General features: G+C 37.0%; 2 protein-coding genes across 2 annotated transcripts in view; one reads left to right on the forward strand and one right to left on the reverse strand.

The window, feature by feature from the left end:
- Positions 1-10,886, forward strand: part of LOC107691687 (serine/threonine-protein kinase N2-like) — a 27,110-nt gene extending 16,224 nt beyond the window's left edge. The window contains exons 6-20 of the mRNA XM_016490471.1: positions 2,587-2,815; positions 4,213-4,395; positions 4,524-4,633; positions 4,753-4,896; positions 5,131-5,206; positions 7,143-7,302; positions 7,412-7,529; positions 7,788-7,924; positions 8,006-8,090; positions 9,184-9,275; positions 9,376-9,552; positions 9,638-9,700; positions 9,805-9,881; positions 9,957-10,169; positions 10,858-10,886. Coding sequence (XP_016345957.1) covers positions 2,587-2,815; positions 4,213-4,395; positions 4,524-4,633; positions 4,753-4,896; positions 5,131-5,206; positions 7,143-7,302; positions 7,412-7,529; positions 7,788-7,924; positions 8,006-8,090; positions 9,184-9,275; positions 9,376-9,552; positions 9,638-9,700; positions 9,805-9,881; positions 9,957-10,169; positions 10,858-10,886 — 1,893 coding nt within the window. The remainder of the gene's footprint in view (positions 1-2,586; positions 2,816-4,212; positions 4,396-4,523; positions 4,634-4,752; positions 4,897-5,130; positions 5,207-7,142; positions 7,303-7,411; positions 7,530-7,787; positions 7,925-8,005; positions 8,091-9,183; positions 9,276-9,375; positions 9,553-9,637; positions 9,701-9,804; positions 9,882-9,956; positions 10,170-10,857) is intronic.
- A 1,398-nt stretch (positions 10,887-12,284) lies between these two features.
- Positions 12,285-19,099, reverse strand: LOC107691461 (transcription initiation factor IIB-like). The gene is made up of 7 exons (XM_016490063.1): positions 19,032-19,099; positions 17,864-17,970; positions 15,839-15,972; positions 15,567-15,713; positions 14,783-14,912; positions 13,360-13,641; positions 12,285-12,623 (listed from the first exon to the last, which is right to left on the reverse strand). Exons 1-7 carry the CDS (start codon positions 19,046-19,048, stop codon positions 12,490-12,492), a joined length of 951 nt encoding a protein of 316 aa, XP_016345549.1. The 5' UTR covers positions 19,049-19,099; the 3' UTR covers positions 12,285-12,489.
- Between the last annotated feature and the right edge of the window lie 640 nt (positions 19,100-19,739).

A 19,739-nucleotide genomic window follows, 5' to 3' on the forward strand; every position in this document is an offset into this window, starting at 1 on the left:
TAGGAACAAGAAAAGATAATATTTTGGACAAGTGCTTTGTGAACGTCAAGAATGCCTATGTATCTAAATGTAGACCACCAATCCTGAATTCTGATCACAATGTGATGTACATGATTCCAGTATACAAAACAAAGTTAAAACGGGGAAAATTGGAAAAGAAAGTAATCAGAGTATGGTAAGATGAAAGCAGAGAGAACTTAAGAGCTTGTTTTGATTGTACAAACTGGGAAATTTTCCATGATGGAACATTAGATGAAAGAACTAAAGTAATCAATGACTATATTAACTTTTGTGTTGCAACTGGTAATACCCACAAAGAATATTAAAGTATATCCAAACAATAAATCTTATGTCACCAAGGATATTAAGGAAATTATAAATAGATGGAATGTAGCATTTAGAAATAAAGATCCTAAATAACTGAAAGAGACTGAAAAATAATTAAAAAGTAAAATGAGGAAAGCTAAAGAAGCTCAGAGTGCTTAGAAGCAGCCTTTAAAACCAAAAACAGTAAGAAAGTTTGGGATACCATGAAAAAGATGACAGGTTTATCCTCTCCAAACAAATGTATTGTAACAGACAATGAAGTCAGCTTTGCTAATGAACTAAATACATTTTTTACAAGATTTGAACCCACAAGCAACAATGAACCAGTTAACATCGTATCGTCTTCCTCCCAAAAGATAGTGATCGATGTTGCAGAAGTTAGGAAGACATTTCGGTCTGTTAATACTAGAAAAGCTGTTGGTCCGGATGGGTGTGCGCCGAACTTCATTAAGAGCTTTGCTTGTGAGTTAGCTCCAGTGTGGCAACCAATCTTTCAAGCTTCCATTGACTTACATATGGTTCCGACAATATGGAAAACCTCAATCATAAAACTGATACCAAAAACACTCTGTCCAAAGGAATGTAAAGATTATAGACCCATAGCCCTCACTTCAGTAATTGGCAAAAGTTTAGAAAGAATACTACATAAACACTTGTTTAATAATGTCAAAGGGAAGCTTGATCAGTGTCAGTTTGCATATAAACAAGGTAGCAGTACCGAGGATGCAGTGGCTGCCTTAGTGCACATTGTTACTAAACATCTAGACAAATGCAACTCTTATGTTAGATCATTATTTCTTGACTTTTCATCTGCGTTTGATACTATTCAAGTTAACACCCTTGTGTCTAAACTAATACAGTTAGACGTGAACCCATACTTAATTAAATGGTACCTCTCTTTTCTCACCAATAGAACCCAAAGGGTTAAAGTGAACAATGTCCTGTCAACAGAAGTAAAAACAAATGTTGGTGTACCTCAGGGGTGTGTAAGCTCTGCTATGTTATTTACTCCGTATACAGATGACTGTCGAGTAAACAGGAATGACCAATATATTTTAAAGTACTCCGATGATACTGTGTTAATATCATTATTGAATAACCAAGAGTGCTTAGAACAGCATCAACAGGGGGTAAACAAATTGGTCGAATGGTGTGACAACAATGCCCTCAGTATTAATTAAAAAAAAACTGAGGAGATAGTATTAGGGCCTGTTGCTGACATTCATACAACACCTGTTGTTATACATGAAGAGAACATCAAACAAGTAGAAGCATATAGGTACTTAGGAGTATGGATAGACAAAACACTATCATGGAGAGATCACATAGATAGTATCTGTAAAAAATCAATGCAAAGAATTTACTTTCTCCGTAGACTGAGGTCATTTGGAGCAAGAAAGCAGATTCTTTTATTGTTTTTTTATGTCTGTAATCATGAGTGTCTTGCAGTACTGTAATTCGGTTTGGTATATGAGTCTATCTGTTAGTCTAAAAACAAAGCTAATGAACTTACTAAAAATGTGCTCCAAAATTGTGGGTCAGCCACTTCAAAAAGCATATGAACTATCTTACCATAATAATCTTGTAAGATTAGCTAATAACATTGTTTCTGAACCTAATCACGTGTTGTATAATGCATTTGTATTGTTGCCATCTAATCGACGATATAAGGTCCCAAGATACAGCCAAATTAAGTTAAAGAATTAATTTGTACATCAAGCTGTATTAGCGCTGAATAACTCATATAAAAAGTAAATGTCCTTTTTTTTTTTTAATATGTATGTGTGTGAAAGCTCTGCATTGTGTGTTGTTTATGTGATAAAGTATTGAAACCTTGAGTGAACCTGCTGTAACGCAAGACAAATTTCAGACTTAGTCTGACAATAAAGTGTATCGTATCGTATCGTATCTACAAGGTGAAGGTGCGGCCATATTACCAAAATTTCAGCAAATATTTGCGTGCAGAAAAGGTCCATAGTCTATTGTCAATAGTGTAGTGATGTATGAAGCACAGCTCATATAGAAGTTACTTTCAAACCAAGCAGCTTTCTGTTCGTCAATGCAGCGAATTTGCGTGATCAGCTTGAGTATAATCAAAATCTGTGCGCTGAAACTCCCAGTTGTGCGGATTTCTGTTGCTATGACTGGATTTTGCCCGCAAAACTTCAACGAGCAACAGTAAATGTGACCGCACCTTTAGGTTTATATATATGCATCCAACTGCCATTAATTCCTCTGCTGTAATTCTGTGAATTCCAGGCCCAAGCCAGATTCAATGAGTCCAGTCAGAAGCTGGATTTGTTGAAGTATTCGCTGGAGCAGAGACTCAGTGAGCTTCCGAAGAACCACCCCAAGAGCAGTCTGATCATGGAGGAGTTATCGCTCATGTCCTCTCCGGCCCTCAGTCCCCGTCAGAGTTTCATATCCACACTGAACCACAACAGCACTGTTAAAAACCAGTACAGCACCAAACCAGCTGCGCTCACAGGTGACCAACACATATTACCTTCAGATTTTCCTTAATGTGTTATTTAAGTGTTATATGAAGCTGTAAACTGGGGTTAGTAAGATTTTTAAAAAAATAAATCAACATTCAGCATGAACACACTCAATTGATCAGAAGTGAGACTGAGAGTAAAGACATTTTAATCTTACAAAAGATTTCTATTTCAAATAAATACTGCTCATTTTTAACTTTCTGTTCATCAAAGAATCCTGAAATAAAATGTGTCCACTTTCCACAAAAATATTAAGCAGTTCAACTGTTTCCAGCATGTGAGAAATGTTTCTTGAGCAGCAAATCGGCACATTAGAATGATTTCTGAAGATCACGTGACACTGAAGACTGGAGTAATTACATTTTAAAATGTGCTAAAATATAAACCATTATTTAAATTTTTTATAATATTTCACAATATTACTGTTTTACTGTATTTTTCAAATAAATGCAGGCTGCGTGAGCTTAACTGTCACCATCCCACCTGTGGGACGCTTGGCGCTCTTTTTTGTTGTTGTCCTTTTTCTCTATCAAATCTTTTAGTAATCATCATAAAGTATATATCATTTGAAAGCTTAGAAGCCCAAGGTTCATCCTCTGAAAACCATTTTGAAATCGGACATTGCATTACCATAGAAATAGTACTTTAAAATCTTTTGGCGGTCTCCTCCCCCTTAGTGGGCAGTGTCAAGTGTCATATTACAAAATGCATTACGGTTTTTTAGAAACAAAACCTTTTTATAATCTTGACAAAAAACATATCACTGGAAAGGTCTGAGTCTCATGATTCCATATTTGGTGGTTATTTTGAGATAGAAGTAATATTGACAGAGAAATCTAGACATTTGTGACAGACAAATGCATTACAATTTTTTTTATGGAGTTTGGATGGCACTCGGTGGCTGTTTGTGGTATGACGCCCTAAATAAAATGTCACAGGAACCTCCATTTTTTTCATATCAACTTCAAATTTGGAACATAACTTATTTAGACATAAGGCTTTCATTTTATACCAATTTTAGAGTAAAACCTGTTATGTAAAATATTTATAATAAATAAAATAAAATTTATATAGTGCATTTTATTTACAGTACATTTAAACTTCTATAACTTTTTGATACTTTAATTTTTTTAAACAATTTAACTTTTGCAATAATCTACTGATTTTCTTCTTTAAAAAGAGACCAACCTTATGTCTGTATTCCAAAGTGTTGATAAATTACAACAATTTAAGTTTGGATAGTGCACTTTCATGCCTATTTTAAAAAATGGGGGGGTGACAGTTAAGGGATTAAGAGGCTTCTTTCAAAAACATAAAAAAAATCGTACTGACCACAAACTTTTAAATGGCAGCATATTTTAATGGTGATTGTTATTGACTAAAACAGGCAAATTAGAGGTTCGGCTCATGGGATGTCAGGACCTGTTAGACAGTGTTCCTGGCCGGTCTAAAGCCACGTCGGTGCCGCTGCCCGGTTGGAGCCCCAGTGAAATGCGCTCCTCTTTCATGAGCCGTGGGAATCGCAGAGGAACCAGTGTTCGAAATCTCTCCAAAAATTATGACTTGTCCAGTTGAGTAGTTCTTAGTGCTTACTTTCAAGTGGCTTTTCACAAGCCTTTCATTAGACTTTGCAATTAAAAAGCAATGCTGTGGCGGTCAAGGAGCTTAATATGTGTACGTGTCTCTGTTTGTCTCCAGATGAGATTAGTGCTGTTCTGAAGCTTGACAACACTGTCGTTGGTCAGACCAGTTGGAAACCTGTCAGTAATCAGTCGTGGGACCAGAAGTTTACATTAGAGCTAGACCGGGTAAACTCACTGTACATGACGTTTATTTACACATACTGATGTTTATTTACACATAAAACATTCATAACGCTTCTGTTGTCTTGTTTCTATATGCTTTGGCAAATGTTTGTTTACCACAGTCTCGTGAGCTGGAGATCTCTGTGTATTGGAGAGATTGGCGGTCCCTTTGTGCGGTGAAATTCCTGCGACTGGAGGACTTCCTGGACAACCAGCGGCACGGAATGTGCCTTTACCTTGAGCCACAAGGGACTCTGTTTGCAGAGGTACCTTTACAATATTGTCTCTCAGCGATCAATAATTTTCCCTCAAAAAGCCCTCTGATAAGCCGCCCGGAGCTCTGTGAGAAAATCTAAGAAGAATTCCTCACGCTTGGTGGCCCCTGAAACCCCCGGGCAGGTTTTCCCACCTATGCTTTTCTAAAGAAACTGAGCCTAGTAGATCTGAAGTGGAATTTGATTAGTTTTCAGAGCTTGATCTAAAATCTATTTTTGTTACAGGTTACCTTTTTTAATCCAGTCATTGAGCGAAGAACCAAACTCCAGAGGCAGAAAAAGATCTTCTCAAAGCAACAAGGTGAGGGCATTTCTTCTACACAGTAGAGTATTATGAAGTTTTTGTAATTTGAGCCTTTAAAATGGTCATATTAGGGTTTCTTGAACAAAAAAAAAACTGTTCAAAAATAGCTTTGTAGAACCATTTGCCAGACCTGTAGAATTGTGGACTTTTTTTGGTGGTGCACATAAAAGGTTTGTATTTGAACATTCAAATGGCATGTAGTGTGTGCAGTATGCAGATTGTCTGTATTTATAGAATAACCAGATGACCTGCTGCATTTGCCAAAAAGAGTAGTATGCAACAGAGCTTTAATGTGCTGCGTACTGTATCCCACAGCACAATACACTCAATGTTTTATTTCCAGTGTGAGGGATGAACAATTTTCTTTATTATTTGATTGGACTTCCAAAAGTTAAAACACACAGAATTTGGTTAAATATGCAAAATAACTACTTTCTTACAAGATGATAACTGGGTGCCACACTGCCACTTACTGAAAGAAACTTTGCATGGGGATCACATTTTAAATTACTGTTCAAAAGTTTTTTTTTTTCCCCCTAGAAAAAAAGTCTCTTATGCTCACCAGAGCATTTGTTTGATCAAACATACAGCAAAAACAGAAATACTGTGAAATATAATTATAATACATTATTACAATTTAAAACTTTCTATTATAATATATTTTAAAATGTGATTTATTCCTGTGATGCAAAGCTGAATTTTCAGTAGCTGTTACTCCGGTCTTCAGTGTCACATGATCCTTCAGAAATCATATGAAATCAGTTATTATTATCACATTTGAAAACTTTTGTGCTGCTTAATATTTATGTGGAAACTGTAATACTTAATAATAAACGTAAAACTAAATTATTTTTTGAAAGGATTTTTTGATGAATAGAATATTTAAAATAACAGCATTTATTTGATTTAGAAATCTTGACATTATAAATATCTTAACATTATAAATACCTCTCTCTTAACATTATAAATATATTTACTGTCGCTTTTGATATATTTAATGCATCATTGCTGAATTAAAGTATTAATATTAAATCTTACTGATCCAAAAACTTTTGAACGGTAGTATATGCTGTTTTATTAAGTTAACTAGCTAACTAGTATTCTTTCATAAACATTGCTACAGGTTTGCGTTTGTGTCTAATACTGGGCAGGCTGTTTTTAATGTGTTTATTTTTGTGATGTCACAAAATCTTCAATTTCATAGCAAGCTGGGGAGAAAGCTACAGTATGTTTACATAGAAATTCAAACTGTTTATTTCAAAAAGAAAATGTTGATTTTTATGAGCAGTTTTTACAATTTAAATATTAAAACTGTCACAAAAAGCGAAAGATTTCCAACTATGTATGGGCCAATTATAAATAAAATCCCTTTTCATAATACAGGCATAATGCTTGTAATAAAGCAAAACCGTGATTTATTCCCACCTGTCAACAAACCTGGGCTTCAGTCCCAAACCTGCACCTGCACCTTCTGAAAGCTTTCCTTTATGAAACACCCTTTGGTTTAGTTTATATGTGACCCTGGACCACAAAACCAGTCTTAAGTGTCAATTTTTCAAAAAAGCTAAATAAATAAGCTTTCCATTGATGTATGGTTTGTTAGGATAGGACAATATTTGGCCGAGATATAACTATTTGAATATCTGGAATCTGAGGGTGCAAATCTAAATATTGAGAAAATCGCCTTTAAAGTTGTCCAAATGAAGTTCTTAGTTCTTATTTTTGGCATAAAAGAAAAATCTATAATTTTGACCCATACAATGTATTTTTGGCTATTGCTACAAATATACCCCAGTGACTTAAGACTGGTTTTGTGCTCCAGGGTCACATAGTATTGTCATTGTAGCTTCTTGTTTATATTACCCTGATCTCCAAGTAAAGAGATTTATAGGCATCTGATAAATGCGTTTCTTCTCATCTCCCATGTCTGCAGGGAAACCGTTCCTGCGGGCCCCTCAGATGAGCATCGGTACCTGGGGCCGGCTGGTAAGGAGGGCCATTCCCTCTCCCAATAACTCATTTAGTCCTCAAGTGGCAATGCTGGCAGCTGAGACTCTACACAGCAGTCACCCAGGAACCCCTGTTCTGAGGAGGTACACTATGAACATACAATACAATGAACACATTACTTTGTTAAACTACTCATTTTTTTGTCAAGGCAGTGCTTTCACGTGTCTGTTTGTGTTTGTCTGCCCTCTCTAGTGACCCAATAGTGACAAAACTGGACTTTGACAAAGATGCTACACCAAAGCATTACTCTCCTGTTAGTATAAGAGAAGTCCTGCCTGAGGACAAGATCCCCAACAAAGAGCAAGAACGGGTAACATCACACACTATAATGTGGTTGTCGTAGAGATAACATTGTGAGATAACTGCATTGATGTAATCTGTTTCCTTGAAAGCACAGTTAAAGACTTCTTTAAACATGCAATTCATGTTTAGGCTCTCATCTGCCCCCTTGCATTTGAAAGGAAAAGGAAATGCCTTCGCCGTTACCTTTATTAACATAAAGATAACAGTTATCCAGTGTCATCTTGTATAAACGGCGGCAACTGAAAGGATTGTTTTTCTTTTGCAGGACACTTTGACCTCATTTGACTACCGAAATGACAGGAATAGCATCATTGTTCAGTCTGACCTTGAAGAAACAGAAGAACATGAGACTCAGCCTTCAGCGTTACAGCTCATAACTGTCCAAAAGAACACAGAAATAAGGTGAACCATTTATAGTTTTTATGTATTTCTTGTACTAGCAAATATACACTCGACACTACTAAAGGACTTTTGTTGTTGTAGGGATGAAGAGGAGGAAGAACAGTTTCATTTCAGTCTTAAAGACTTTAAATGTGTTGCAGTGTTAGGCCGTGGACATTTTGGAAAGGTATGAGGCTATTTATGTTACAGTTTCCTTTTTTTAATTTAGTGGTAATAATTGCTAAGGCAATATTATTATTGGATATTTAGGTAACAATAAGGTCCCATTAGTTCATGTTAGTTAATGCATTAACTAACATTAAATAACCATGAGCAACACACTTGTTACAGCATTTATTGATCTTTGTTAATGTTAGTTAATAAAAATACAACTGTTCATTGTTAGTTCATGTTAGTGTATGTCCATTAAATAATATGAACAGATACAACTTCGGTAATGTATTAGTAAATGTTGCAATTAACATTAACTATGATTAATAATTGCTTTAGAAGGATTTTTCATTGTTAGTTTATGGTAACTAATGTAGTTAACTAATATCAACAAATGGAACCTTATTGTAAAATGTTACTGATATTTATTATGGCTGTTTTTGTGCTGAACATTTTCTTTTTACATTTAAACAACCTTTGACATCATCTTATTCTCATTTAAAGTTCACATTTAAAAACAAAAAATTTAACTACAAATAATCTCAAAATAACCACTTTTTTGCATTGAACATTATAAATATTTTGATGCCTTTATCTGTAGCATTTAAAATGATTGATTTTTACATTTTAGTGCTTTATTTAATTTGGACTTATTTATATGTAATATATATTTTATATATTATATCCTGAATGATAAAAATAAAATATATATTTATTTATTATTTTTATTTCATATAGATCATTTATTGGTTATTGTCCATTACATGAAAATCTGTTAGCATCTGACATTCCTACTTTTTTGCTATTAATTTATTTAGTAAGTGATCATACCTGTCAGATTTCTTTTCAGTGACAGATCATACAGCTGGCAAAAAAAGCTATATATTTACATTTGAGGGAGAGACTCAATGATATCTTTGGCAAGATATTGTAGAGACTTGAGGGTGGTCTTATATGACTGGTAAACAACCACCCAGAATGCCCTAACAACCATATAGCACTACATATACCTAGACCAGGGCCTAGACAAATACCCAAAATAGTGACACAAAAGACACTCACAGAATCTAAATGTCATTACATCTTTGTCACTTAACCTTTTCCTTCAGGTGTTATTAGCGGAATACAGTATTACAGGTGAAATGTTTGCCATCAAGGCCCTTAAGAAGGGAGATATTGTTGCCCGTGATGAGGTTGAAAGGTACATTTTTCTTCTCTGTTTTATATATGATAATTTGTGAGCAACACTTGTCAACTACTAGCTGTCTTATTTTATCCTGTCTTATTTTCTGTTTTGCCAGTTTGATGTGTGAGAAGAGGATATTTGAGACTGTGAACAGTGTGCGGCACCCATTCCTCGTCAATCTTTTTGCATGTTTCCAGACCAAGGAGCATGTGTGTTTTGTGATGGAGTACGCGGCGGGAGGAGACCTCATGATGCACATTCATGCCGATGTGTTTTCAGAACCGCGGGCCACGTGAGTGACACAAGTCATGCTTTTTAGATGATTGTAATCAAGCCTTTATCAGCATTGCAGGTTCTGTTGTTCTTGATTGTTGCAGGTTTTATGCAGCTTGTGTTGTCCTGGGGTTACAGTTTTTACACGAGCACGAGATTGTTTACAGGTATAAGAAAAAATGGTGGTGCTCTGTACTTAACTTGAAATTTTAACACAAATTTCATTGTTTTTCATTGTGTCAATTTGAGGATTACTACATGTATTCTTTAGAGATCTGAAGTTGGATAACTTACTGCTTGACACAGAGGGATTCGTCAAGATTGCTGATTTTGGTCTTTGTAAAGAAGGTAAGGATATGTTTGTTGTTGTGTTGTCCACTGTACAAGCACCAGAGGCAAATGTTCTACCTGTTTGTGTGTTAGGAATGGGTTACCAGGACAGGACGAGCACTTTCTGTGGCACTCCAGAATTTCTGGCTCCTGAGGTGTTAACCGAAACGTCCTACACGCGTGCGGTGGACTGGTGGGGGCTCGGCGTGCTCATCTTTGAGATGCTTGTCGGGGAGGTCAGACCTCCTCCACTTCGGTTTATTCATTTCTTCTTCATCATCTCTCTAAATAATCTACCGTTCAAAAGTTTGGGGTCTGTATGGTTTTTGTTTTTTATTTTTTTGTAAGTCTCTTATGCTCACCAAGGCTAATTTTTTTAATTAAAAATACAGTAAAAAGTTAAATATTTTGGCAATTTAAAACAATTGTTTTTTATTTTAATACATTTTAAAATGTAATTTATTCTTGTGAAGCAAAGCTGAATTTTCAGCAGTCATTACTCCAGTCTTCAGTGTCACGTGATCCTTCAGAAATCAGTCTAATACGCTGATTTGCTGCCCAATAAATTATTATCAATATTTTTGTGGAAACAGTGATACTTTTTTCTCAGGATTATTTGATGAATAGAAAGTTATAAAGAACAGCATTTAATTGAGGTAGAAATTAATTGTAAATGTCTTTACTGTCACTTTAGATTAATGTCCTTACTGAATGAATAAAAGTATTAATTTCTTAAAACAAACAAAAAAAAAATCTTGCTGACCTCAAACTTTTGAGTGTACCTCATAACCTGGATAAGAAGATAATCATATTCATACTCACATTTTAAAATATATTCAAATAGTAAACCGTAATTTAAAATGTTAATATTTCAGTGTTACTATTTTTACTGTATTTTTTGTTCAAATAAATGCAGCCTTGGTGAGCCCAAGTAATTTCTTTCAAAAATGTTACCAACCTCAAACTTTTGAACAGTAGTGTGTATGTGTGACAGGCAATCACATTACCTCAGTCATGACCTAGTTGTTCCTTACTGAAATTCCTCCTGTTTTTCCATATGTGGTCATGAGTCATGACAGACTGGAATCTATGCTAGACACCAAATATCAATATGAATATACTAATAACTAGTCTAGATGTTCAAAACTAGGCCTGAAGCTTCATATATGTAATAAGCAATCCAAGTGGAGGGGTAGATGCTAGTTTGAGGTCTGGTGAATTATATAGGCTACACTACATAAACACTATAAAGCTGGAAGCACTAATTTTCGACTAAAATATCCATGTTTTATCTAAATTGTGGGAAAACAAAGGACTGTACACAGGTTTTCTACTCACTACTACTCGTATGTCTGAGCATGATGCAGAAAAGTTTCAAAGGTACAATTGTGAAGTTTGACTTGACAATGGTGTAAATAACAGGTTTTGCTAAAACTGTCAGCCATCATGAATGCAAAAATTAAATGTTTATGTAAGTTGTGAGTCTTACATTTTGTAGACCTAATGAGGTTGAAAGTCGTTTATTGTCACTTCAAAAAAGATTCTCTGGTGTTTCATGAAATCTTTATAATAACAGATGTGAGTGCAGGAACGGAAACACACAAACAGAAACTTTCGCGTCATACCATTCCCCTCGTGAATTAAAAAAGAGGGAAATAAAACCATTTGTCAGCTACACGCTTTCAAAGCTCAAGGTAAGCTGTTTTGGGGATTTCCAAGACGTTCGCCATGCTTTTCTGAAAAGCATTTATTATTTAAGTTACTAAATATAATGCAAACAAGCTAATAAAATCATCTTCTACAAAAGAAAATGTTACAGTAAGAAATATGCCTAGTTGCAACCACCAAATTCTCACTTAGACATATAATTCATTACATTTATATAGCGCTTTTCTAAGTACTCAAAGCGCTTTACATGGTCATCCACCACCAGTGTGCAGCATCCACCTGGATGATGTGACGGCAGCCATAGTGCGCCAGAACGCCCACCACACACCAGCTTATTGGTGGAGAGGAGACAGAGTGATGAAGCCAATCAGTAGATTTGGGGATTGTTAGGAGGCCATGATGATCAGAGGCCAATGGGCAAATTTGGCCAGGATGCCGAGGTCACACCTCTACTCTTTTCGAAAGACATCCTGGGATTTTTAATGACCACAGAGAGTCAGGACCTCGGTTTAACGTCTCATCCGAAGGACGGTGCTTGTTGACAGTATAGTGTCCCCATCACTATACTGGGGCGTTAGGACCCACACAGACCACAGGGTGAGCACCCCCTGCTGCCTCACTAACACCTCTTCCAGCAGCAACCTAGTTTTCCCAGGAGGTCTCCCATCCAGGTACTGACCAGGCTCAGCCCTGCTTAGCTTCAGTGGGTAACCAGTCTTGGGCTACAGGGTGATATGGCTGCCTCTAATATGTACAATTTATATACACACAAATGAAAGTACAGCCTGCAATCAGTGATACATTTTGGAATGTCTTCTGTACTTTGTCGAATCCCTGCCGTCGTCTTTTCAAAAGGCTTGTGCCTTCACGAGGAAAGAGCAAACCTTGCCAATTTCAAAGAGAAAAGGGCAAAAATTCAGACAGTACAAAGAGCGGTGAGAGTGGGGCACATGGGTGTTCACAGTTGAGGCAGTTTATCCACTGGTGTGTCAAACTTGAAGTCTGGAGGAAAGAGATTGGCAGCGCGGGGATAAATGAGACGGTAGGACTGACGGATTGTGACGTCTGCCACTCCAGTAATGTCCCCAATCTCTGCACAATAAATAAATTCCATTAATCAAGGACACTAACATATCACCTTTTGTATGTGATTATCACAAAGACTGGATTACATATTTGAAGACTTCAAATGCAAAAGCCACTAAGTGCCGTCTGAAAGTTTCCTCTAAAATGAGCATTTTTATCAGACTCCTATGGTTGGGTTCAGTCATTTTTTGGCAATGAATAGGTCCTTTTTGTTGACATTAAAGGTGGGGTATGTATTTTTTCAAAAACGCTTTAGAAAACGGAGTCGGTCCGAGTACCAAAACAAACTTGTAGGTGTCGCGCCGCATCCAGTGTAGACCATAGATAAATATATATATCTATGGTGTAGTCAGCATCACTGATTATAATGAGTTAACATTGGCTACCAGAAATCCCTTAACCCACCTTTAAAATGAAATAACAAACATAGGAGCCTGATAAAAGTGCTTTTGCATTTGAAGTAGGGCTGTGCGATTTGGGGGAAAATATCAAATTGCGATTTTTTTGACAGATATTGCGATTGCGATTTAATTTGCGATTTTAAATTTGCAAAGTCAAGCTTCAGCTCAATATTGTCAATAATGTGCAGCACAGTATGGGTATCATTACCCTGCTGAAAAAAAAACAATAGAAACTATCACATAAATTCTTATAGTTTCCATTAAACCATTACAAAATTCCTTTTTGTTTTTTCGATTAATCGCACAGCCCTAATTTGAAGTCTTCATTTGTTTTCACTTACCCTTCTGTGTCTTCTTCTCAGCAGACGCTTGAGAGGCCATGTATATGGCTGCAGCTGCCACTGAGATCGGACTGCGCCCTGGAACCAAGTCTAGTTCAACGGCCTTCCTGGCAATGTAAGTGGCCGCCATCTGCACCTGTTTGGGCAAGCCCAAGTTGGAGCAGAAACGTGACATGAAGTCGCTGGTTGTAATAAGGTCCACGCTCGTCTTAAGAGCCTTCAGGAGAAGCTTGAAGCAACGGCCAATCTCCTTCTTCGAGATCCGAGACACGGCACAGATTTCTGGGGTGGAGGGAGATAGAAATGATTACAAACTTGTATATCAAAACCTGCTGGAATATTGATAGCTAAATATCTTCAGTTATAGAGTTATCTAGCATAATGCTAAAGGTGAAGTGTGTCATTTCTGCATCAGTAGCATCACCAACTGCAGTTATGGCCCTTTTCCACTGCATGGTATGACTCGGCTCAGCACGGCTCGGTTTGCGTTTCCACTGCAGTTTAGTATCGCTTTAGAGTGGGCGGGATTATTCACATGTCGTTTATAGTTGCGCCGCCTCTATTGCCGCGACTCCTGAAAAACTTTTTCCATTCCGCATCGCCCCATCAAGCTCGCTGGATCCGCTCCTCTGCTATCAACGAGAGGAACGTCTGTACTTCCTCAACAGACAATGAAACAGACACTTTTTGGTTGTTAAAAAAGGTGCGCTCGTTTAAAACAGTTGCGTTCGATGCTTCGCTGGCTGTGCTGATTTAAATCTAGCGGTTCTGTTGTGTTTGTGTCGCAAGTTCTGTGACGCAGGTAGTGATGATTCTCTCCAGCCAATCCGTGATCAGCAGAGTTTACACGTCACGTTTTGGTAACGATACGGTTAGCTTGGAACCTCAACCGAGGTGGTACTAAAAAAAGTACCAGGTACCAGTTACTGTACCCAGTGGAAAACCCCCCAAAAGTGAACCGTACCGAGCCGTACCATGCAGTGGAAAAGCGCCATTATAAAACTAAGAGGTTTTCCAGAACACTCCCTTTGCCTTCCATTGGTCGCTCAAACAAATAAGCTCAAGCTACTGAGGGCAAAAGTGCCCATCCACTTTTTCAGCAGCCTTTGTTCTGGAAGTATTTTTCCCATAGGGATTTTAGAAAAGTCTTTTAAGAGTTATAAACCATGAACCAACCAGCTATGAGATGATTTACAATATTACAAACTTTGATACCATCGATTAACAATCTCACAGCAAGTCTGTTTTTAAGTTATTGTTAAAAATCAATTCCTCCAACCAATTATGGAGAAAATTAGCAGGATTCCAGAACCCGACTGTTGCACACTATAAGTTGAGCTAATGTTGATGGCAGACACAATAAATTCAGTACAATAATGTCTATCAATCAACAACATCATAAAAAAGAATATGCAGTTTCAACCTTTAAATGTTCTAGGGACGCCCTCCTGTCTGCAAGCTATGTAAAGGCAGGCCGAAGCGATCGCATCATTACTTCTGCCTTTCAGACTCTTTTGTTCGTAAACCTGTTTGAACAAGTTGTTTGTTTGGTCCTGTAACAGAGAAAGAGAGATTTACTGAGAGGATGGAGGAATATGCTTGCCAAGTGAGGTTGGAAATATTGGTCAATGGATGACCAAGGGCAGTCGTATTTAGAAATGTGAAACTCTGAATTCTAGATGATACACGTGTTGCTGAGTTGTGACATCGGAAGGTAGTCGATGTGAAACATGACAGAAACCCTGATCTATAATAGATAAAATCAAATTTCTGAAATCTATATATAGAGATCAGTGAGCAGAAACCATCTGTAGTGAATGGAAATGAATGATTTTGCAAATTATTTTAAATTTGCATGCTGTATTTCAATCATGTTCACTCATCAAATGGTTTGATGTATGAAGAAGCTAACAGAAAAGTGTAAAGTTAATAACTCATGGTCTTCTTTATGAAAACTAAATATTTTTGTTCATGCATAAAGTATGTGATTGAAATGAATCATTTTCATAATTCAGTAGTAGTTATTTGGCTTAACTGTTCACAATATAATTTTCTGGTTTTGTTTAGGCTACCTCCGTCATCTTTCCAACCTGAATGTGTGACGATATACACAATGCCCAACTTCCCAGGTGCACTTGAAGGCAGCATAATTACATTGCATTATTACGTTACCATCTAATTCAATAACAGTAGGCTGAGACACTCACAATGATGTTTCTGGGGAGGTTGATCCTGTCGGCCATGGTGCTGATCTCTTTGAAGGCATTCAACATGGCTCGATCAGAGCTGCTCATGGTTCTCCGATTCTGGTACTTGGAATTTCCAAACTCATCAAAGCTTGCTGCACCTGTTCCCTGAAATATCATATGGGAAATATATAAAAAAAAATAAAATAAAAAAAAAATCATGATGAGGACATACAATTGTGCTCCAAACCTTCCAAATGCAAAGTCATTAAATAGGCAGACAAGTTCCTTACTTTGCTGATCATGGTGGTGAGGTCTCCTCCATTGAGGAGAGGATTCTGAGCGTCACCAACACGAGACGGGTCTTTAGTTGCTTTCTCATTAGTGAACGTTCTCCACTCTGACCCTACATCAATTACACGGTCACCTGAGAATGAAAGGAACCACAAGCTTATTGTCTTATTAAGCTAGTGATGAAAAATGTCCACTTAAAGGATGTTCACTTTCAGAATAAAAATTTCCTGATAATTTACTCACCCCCATGTCATCCAAGATGTTCATGTCTTTCTGTCTTCAGTCGAAAAGAAATTAAAGGGGCCATATGACGTTGCTAAAAATGAACATTATTTTGTGTATTTGGTGTAATGAAATGCGTTTATGCAGTTTAAGGTCAAAAAACACATTACTGTTTCTCCTCTATGCCCCCCCTTTCTGAAACTCGTCTATTTTTACAAAGCTCATCGGTCTGAAAAGCGAGGTGTGCTCTGATTGGCCAGCTATCCAGTGTGTTGTGATTGGCTGAATAACTCAAGCGTATGACGGAAATGTTACGCCCCTTACCATACTGTGATGCCGTGTCCCGGTGCAATGAGACAAAACCAATAAAACCCATTATAAACGAGGCATTTGTTGCATCCAGTGGGGACATAATTACTGATTATAATGACTTATACAGTCTTTTTACACATTGTGTTGCATATCACGCCGTGTAAACATAAAACCATGTCTGCATTTGTGATCGGAGAAATGACAAACAACAATCGCTACTCTACACTGCTTAAAACGTGCGTTTGAATCATCAGTGGCAAATTCTTTAAATATGTAAACATACTTACAGGCTGTGAGTCAGAACAGATGGCATTGTAGTCTACTCTCCCAGGTTCAGGAAACAGTCCTCCGTAAAATGTGCTGCACACATCTGAATATTTGGGTTGAACTGTTCTGGAACAGTGTTGTAAATACAACTTAACCACTGATTTCTAGTCGTGTCCTCTTTTGGAAAATCAAACAAAGTATTTTCGCTTACACAACGAAACACACAGAGTCTCCCCGACATGGCGGCGGCGGCGGCAACAACAATTCTACAGCGAAAATAAAGTTACGCCTTCTTTCTTTGCGTGAACAGTTGGGCGGTGTTATGCAAATCTTCCCACACAGTGACGTAGACATGTGGGGGCGTGTTTAAATGAGGTGTTTTAGTAGGGGGGCGTGGACGAGTCTTAACTTTTAAATAGAATATCTCTTTGGGTTTGAGACTTTAGTCTTTGCAACTTTACAGATCTTTTTTTTATGCACCAAGAGCTTGTAACACTCCAAAGAGAAAGGAAAACTTGAAATCGAAATCCAGGAATAAGGGTCTTATCTATCAAAACGATTGATAATTTTCTTAAAAAAATACGAATTTATATACTTTTTAACCACAAATGCACATCTTACACTAGCTCCGTGATGCGCGTCCACAAATTCACACATTACGTAATCACGTTGGAAAGGTCACGTGCAGTTAAATCTTCGTCTGTGTACTCCGGGTCAAAAAGGTAGGGTAGGACGAAAAACTCCATCTCATTTTCTCCTCCAATTTCAAAATCGTCTAGACATCGTTGTTTTACCTTTTTTTGTTAAGGGCATTTGACTTTCTTTGCACATTCACTTTTCACACGTGACCTTTCCAATGTGATTACGTAACGCATGAAGAAGAGCTAGTGCAGGACGAGCATTTGTGGTTAAAAAGTATAAAAATTTGTATTTTTTAAAGATAGATCTTTTTCGCTAGATAAGACCCTTATTCCTCAGCTGGGATCGTGTAGAGCCCCTTTGAAGCTGCATTGAAACTGCAATTTGGACCTTCAGCCGTTGGCCACAATTGAAGTCCATTATATGGAGAAAAATCCTGGAATGTTCTCCTCAAAAACCGAAATTTCTTTGCGACTGAAGAAAGACATTAACATCTTGGATGACATGGGGGTGAGTAAATTATTAGGAAATTTTTATTCTGGAAGTGAGCTAATCCTTTAAAGCTCTAATATTCAGAAGCATACCTACTACAAGGCCACATTCAGGACAGATCATGTCTCCTGCCCTGTAGTCCTCCACCAGTATTGCATCGGGGTGATTGGGGCATTGCACCTTGGGAAGAGAGGCTCCACTAAAACAGACAAAATTCCAGAGGTCAGGAAAAATCCACATGAACTCTTGAACTCTACTGACATTAGAAAACAACTGTTTGTCTGTGGATTAGGATACAGTAAACACTACAAGAAGATGGCAAACAAACCAGCACAGACATTCATATAAAGCAGGGGCATATTCGTTTTTTTTTTTTTATTGGATACAGATTAATTAGAGATCTATTTTCATCATTTTTCCTTTTCTTCATTTTTCACATCAACTTTCAGTGTCCCTTCCTGACCCCTAATGTATTGTTATTAAGTTATCCATTATTTTGAATATGCCATATGCTCAGCTAAGGGTTTGTTATGCATCATTTTATAAATGTGTGCAACATATATATATATATATATATATATATATATACACAATCATAAGCTTCAATTTGCATCACTTTTCAATTATGATGAATCCGTTCCTAAAAAAATAGAATACTGAAGAATCTGCCTTTGCCCTGATCCTTTCAGCAGCTACACAATCAAAATAACATGTCATAATACAGAATAGGTTCATTATTAACAGTGGACTGAAGGGTGGCTTGGACTGTTACAGCAAGATGACTGCTACTAAACACTGATGTTACAGTCACAACAATGCAGACATGAGTCAGGATAAATAAAGAAGATATTTATTAGATAAATAATCAATGGGAATCACTTCCTGAGAGTTTTGAAGTGCCCATCTGGATAGTGATGTGCGTGCAGTTATCTCTGTGATGACTATGCTCTTTGGTTTGGTTTTGACAGGCATCTCAACCTTCCACGCACTTGAAACAACTCATCTGACTGCTTGTATTTTAAAATTATTAGCAGCAATGAGCTCTCATTTTGTCTTATTTCATAAGATGCGAACGGACAGCCGGCATGCGCTAGCAGAAAATGACAGTGTATTCATTATCCAAGATCTCCTTTATACGCACGACAACAAACTACGACTAAACGCCTATGGAGGACCACACTGGACAGATTCAAAGGTCATCTATGCCGTGCGTTTACAGATCAAGATCAGAGACACAAAACCAGCAGAAATGTAACTAACCGGCTCGTCGACGCCATACTATTACCGTCTGTTGTCCACTGCAGTGACTCTCTGCTGAATACAATGGACGCCCGCTACCCATATTTATAGGTTTTCTAGGTCACGTGTACAGGAGACGGACAGCCACACGGACCAAATTTACTAATTAATGATTCGACAAACTCATTCATGTTCAACACATGCGAAGATAGGTTTCTTGCGTTTAAATACATGCCGTTTTTTTTTTCTCTCGCCACATTTCAAATGTTCAATTTGTTATATTTTTCACATGATGTAGTCTCTTTATCTGACATTCCAGGAATTAAGGTGTTTTGTTCATGCCTGTTTTCACATTTGATTTGCTATGTTCTTTATAATAAAATTATTTCTATTAAAAGAAGGTTTGATAGAAGTTGTAACAGCCCAACTTAGATGTTAGAGCCAGTCCTAGCACAATATGCATCTAATTGTGTAGTTTTTTTTTAGCTCAAATTTGATTATAAACAGTAGGCTACTGAATAAATGGCTGGTATGAAACATACTGCAGGTGCAGTATTGCACGTGGTTTTAATTTGACTACAATGGAAAATGCACGTGATTTGCAGTCTCATTTTAAAAATATTTGTCACTATTTGTTCTTTTTAATTCCACTGTTTACTGATAAGGATTTCAAAGTTCCAACAATCATGCTCTGTTTGAAAATTATATACCATTCCTAAATTCTTTAAT

Source organism: Sinocyclocheilus anshuiensis, unplaced genomic scaffold, assembly GCF_001515605.1.
Source record: "Sinocyclocheilus anshuiensis isolate Anshui unplaced genomic scaffold, SAMN03320099.WGS_v1.1 scaffold842, whole genome shotgun sequence".
NCBI classification, from domain to species: domain Eukaryota; kingdom Metazoa; phylum Chordata; class Actinopteri; order Cypriniformes; family Cyprinidae; genus Sinocyclocheilus; species Sinocyclocheilus anshuiensis.